Genomic DNA, 3,906 nt, shown 5'->3' with positions numbered 1-3,906 from the left:
CTTTATTCAATGCTTATATTTGGTTTAGTATTTTTCTACTGGCTGTGGCTCACCCTTTATGGGAACATCCTTTTCAGGTTCAGGTGATAAGCTACCTCCAAGGACTTAGCTTGGAAGGATTTAGCTTTTGGATTCTGAAGACCATCTTTAGTTATTTGTTTTTATTTGATATATAATCAAGCCTAGGGCTTTATTTGTATTTGAGTTAGAACTCATATTTTGTGTCCAAGTGTTGGCTTGGAAAAAATGTAAGCCCGTAGGGCATTTAATTTGGTATTACATGTAATGTTTTTATTTAATAATACTCTGATGAATGGGATAATGAATTGTTTTCTTTTAATATTTCATGTCAATGATGTATATATAATGGGTTTATTTCGAGGGCGTTACATGCATGCAGACCTAATTGTGTTAGGGTTTGAAGGGTTCACAATTATTTTGGGTATGGATTGGCTGTAAAAATACTTTGTGACTCTAGATTGTGCTGGAAGGACTGTAAATATAGATATTCCCGAAATGCCACAGCTTACCCACACCTCTAGTGATGGAGAAGAGTCGGTGATGACGAGTTTTCTGTGCTCGGTAGAAATCCCTAAGCAGAATATTAGCGAGGTAGATGTGGTGCGTGAGTTTGAAGATGTATTTCAGGAGATACCTGGACCTCCTCCTCGACAGGTAATAGAATTTCGCATTAACTTAGTGCCGGGAACTGCACCAATTTCTAAGGCGGCATATAGAATGGCGCCTAAAGAGCTTGTGGAAATGAAGAAGTAGCTGGAAAAGATGCTTCAGAAAGGGTTCATTCGTTCAAGTAACTCCCCGTGGGGAGCACCTGCGATCTTTGTCTCCAAGAAAGATGGCACTCTCCGCATGTGCATAGATTATAGAGAGCTGAACAAGGTGACTATCAAGAACAAGTATCCGCTACCTAGAATTGATGACTTGTTTGATCAGTTGAAGGGGGCAGCCATTTTCTCTCAGTTTGATCTCAGAACGGGTTACCATCAGATGGGTGTGTCAGAGGAAAGTATACCGCTTACTGCTTTTCGGACCCGATATGGGTTGTACGAATTTCCTGTAATGCCTTTTGGTTTGACCAATGCTCCTGCCTATTTCATGGACTTGATGAACAGAATTTTTCAACTGTATCTAGATAAGTTTGTGATTATCTTTATAGATGATATCCTGGTGTATTCTAAGAATGAGGAGGAACACAGAGAACACTTGAAGGTCGTGTTGCAAACTTTGATGGAGCAGCAGTTATACGCTAAGTTCAGTAAGTGTCACTTTTGGGAAAAAGAAGTTCGATTTTTGGGGCATGTTGTATCCAATCAGGGGATAGCGGTAGATCCTGAAAAAGTTGTTGCGGTCAAAGAATGGAAGCAGCCCACGAACCCTACAGAGGTGAGAAGTTTTTTAGGACTAGCCGGTTATTACAGAAGATTTATAGAGAAGTTTTCCACTATTGCAGTACCCATGACCAGGTTGACCCGCAAGAATGTGAAGTTCATATGGACAGATGATTGTGAGAAAGCTTTCCAGGAGTTAAAGCAGCGGTTGACTACAGCACCAGTGTTAACTATACCGGTATAAGGGGAAAAGTTAGTAGTGTTTACTGATGCGAGTGGAACTGGGTTGGGATGTGTATTGATACAGCACCAGAAGGTTGTATCTTATGCTTCTCGACAGCTAAAACCTCATGAGAGACGGTACCCTACTCATGACTTAGAGTTGGCAGCGATTGTTTTCGCGTTGAAAGTGTGGCGACACTACTTGTTTAGGGAGCACTTTGAATTGTACACAGATCACAAGAGTCTCAAATACCTCTTTTCTCAAAAAGAGTTGAACATGAGGCAACAGAGATGGGTTGAATTTATCAGTAGTTATGATTTCGAGATCCTTTACCACCCAGGGAAAGGAAATGTAGTCGCTGATGCACTTAGTCGACGACATGAGATTATGGCTTCTTTGATGATTCAAGAATGGAAGTCCTTGGAGTTAATTTCGACTTATGATGTTCAACCAATAGAGAGTGCTAAGAAGGCATACATGGGTTGTTTGATCGTACAGCCGACGTTACTAGGTAAAGTTCGTCAAATGCAGAATTTAGATGGGATCCTCGTCAGCAAGGTCGATGACCTGGTAGTGGATTTGATCGATGATTGTCCCACTGATTGGTCTGTGGACTCCGATGGGGGATTGCGATTCAAGGGCAAGTTATATGTCCCTAATATTGTTGAATTGAGGAAAGAGATTATGGATGATGCCCATAGGTCCCGATATACCATTCACCCTGGGGGAACTAAGATGTACCATGACCTAAAGAGGACATTTTGGTGGGAAGGAATGAAGAAAGACGTAGGAGAGTATGTTTCTCGATGTATTGTGTGCCAACAGGTTAAGGTAGAACACCAACGGCCGTTTGGACTTTTGCAGCCTCTTGAGATTCCTACATGGAAATGGGAGTACATCTCTATGGACTTCGTGGATGGATTGCCGCGGTCTAAGCGAGGAAATGAATCTATTTGGGTGATAGTGGATCGACTCACCAAGTCTGCTCATTTTATTCCTATCAGTGTTCACCGAACTGCGGATAAACTGGCTAGGTTGTATATTCGGGAGGTGGTGCGACTTCATGGCGCACCTGTTTCTATAGTTTCAGATCGTGATCCATTGTTTGTGGCAGAGTTTTGGGAGAGTTTTCAGCATGCTTTGGGTGCTAGGTTAGACTTGAGCACGGCTTATCATCCCCAGACAGATGGGCAAACTGAGCGGGTAAATCAGATCCTAGAGGATATGTTGAGAGCTTGTGTCCTCGATCTTGGTGGTAGTTGGGAAGAACACTTGCCATTGGTGGAGTTTGCTTATAATAATAGCTATCACTCCAGCATCAGGATGGCACCTTTTGAGGCTTTGTATGGGAGGCCATGTCGATCACCTGCTTGTTGGATAGAGGTAGGAGATGCGCCGTTGTTAGGGCCAGAGTTGGTGAGGGAGACTACGGAGAAGGTAAATATTATTCGGGAACGTATTAAGACTGCACAAAGCCGACGGAAGAGTTACGCTGATAGAAAACGTAAGGGGATTGAGTTGGATGTTGGAGATTTCGTGTTTTTGAAGCCGATGAAAGGTATCATGCGATTTGGAAAGAAGGTAAAATTGGCACCTAGATTTGTGGGACCATATGAGATCACTGAGAAGATTGGTAATGTGGCCTACAAATTAGCCCTACCACCTGCTTTATCTATGATTCACAATGTGTTTCATGTATCTTTATTGCGGAAGTGTGTACAAGACCCCTCCCAAGTAGTATCACCCGAAGTGTTGGAGATTAGTGATGATCTAACGTATGTGGTGCGACCGGTTACTATTCTAGATCGGGATGTAAAGCAGTTGCGGCGCAAGAAAGTGAACTTGGTGAAAGTGCAATGGAGCGAGGATGAGAATGATATTACCTGGGAGTTAGAAGAGAAAGTTCGGCATTTGCACCCGGAACTTTTTGCTTAGTACCCTCTTCGATCGAATCTCGGGACGAGATTCTTTTAAGGTGTATATATTGTAGCAACCCTAATTCTCTTAAGTCATTATTTTATTATTATTATGGTTATTGTTATCTTATTTTTTTTGATTTTATTAATTGGGTGGTTACATGAAATTTAATGTGATTGAATGTTGTAATTATTAATTGGGTGGTTACATGAAACTTAATGTGATATTTAATGAATTGAATGTTGTACTTATTAATTGGGTGGTTACATGAGATTTAGTGGGATATTTAATGTTGTAATTAATAAATTTAATGTATCTATATTTAATCTTATATATATATAGTAACATAAAAGTATTCAACTAGGTTGGAGAGATCAAAAGAAAAGGAAAGATTAGGGTTTTGTTTTGGTGGCTCTA

General features: G+C 41.0%; 1 protein-coding gene across 1 annotated transcript; it reads left to right on the top strand.

The window, feature by feature from the left end:
- Positions 1 to 1,848: 1,848 nt before the first annotated feature.
- On the top strand, positions 1,849 to 3,507 carry LOC145799631 (uncharacterized). Its single transcript, XM_082889233.1, has 2 exons — positions 1,849 to 2,501; positions 2,895 to 3,507. Exons 1-2 carry the CDS (start codon positions 1,849 to 1,851, stop codon positions 3,505 to 3,507), a joined length of 1,266 nt encoding a protein of 421 aa, XP_082745359.1.
- Positions 3,508 to 3,906: the final 399 nt, after the last annotated feature.

This window comes from Camellia sinensis, chromosome 9, assembly GCF_055761805.1.
Source record: "Camellia sinensis isolate YWXY chromosome 9, ASM5576180v1, whole genome shotgun sequence".
Taxonomy (NCBI): Eukaryota; Viridiplantae; Streptophyta; class Magnoliopsida; order Ericales; family Theaceae; genus Camellia; species Camellia sinensis.
The sequence above is the reverse complement of the archived record's forward strand: the minus strand, read 5'-3'. Positions and strand labels throughout refer to the sequence as shown.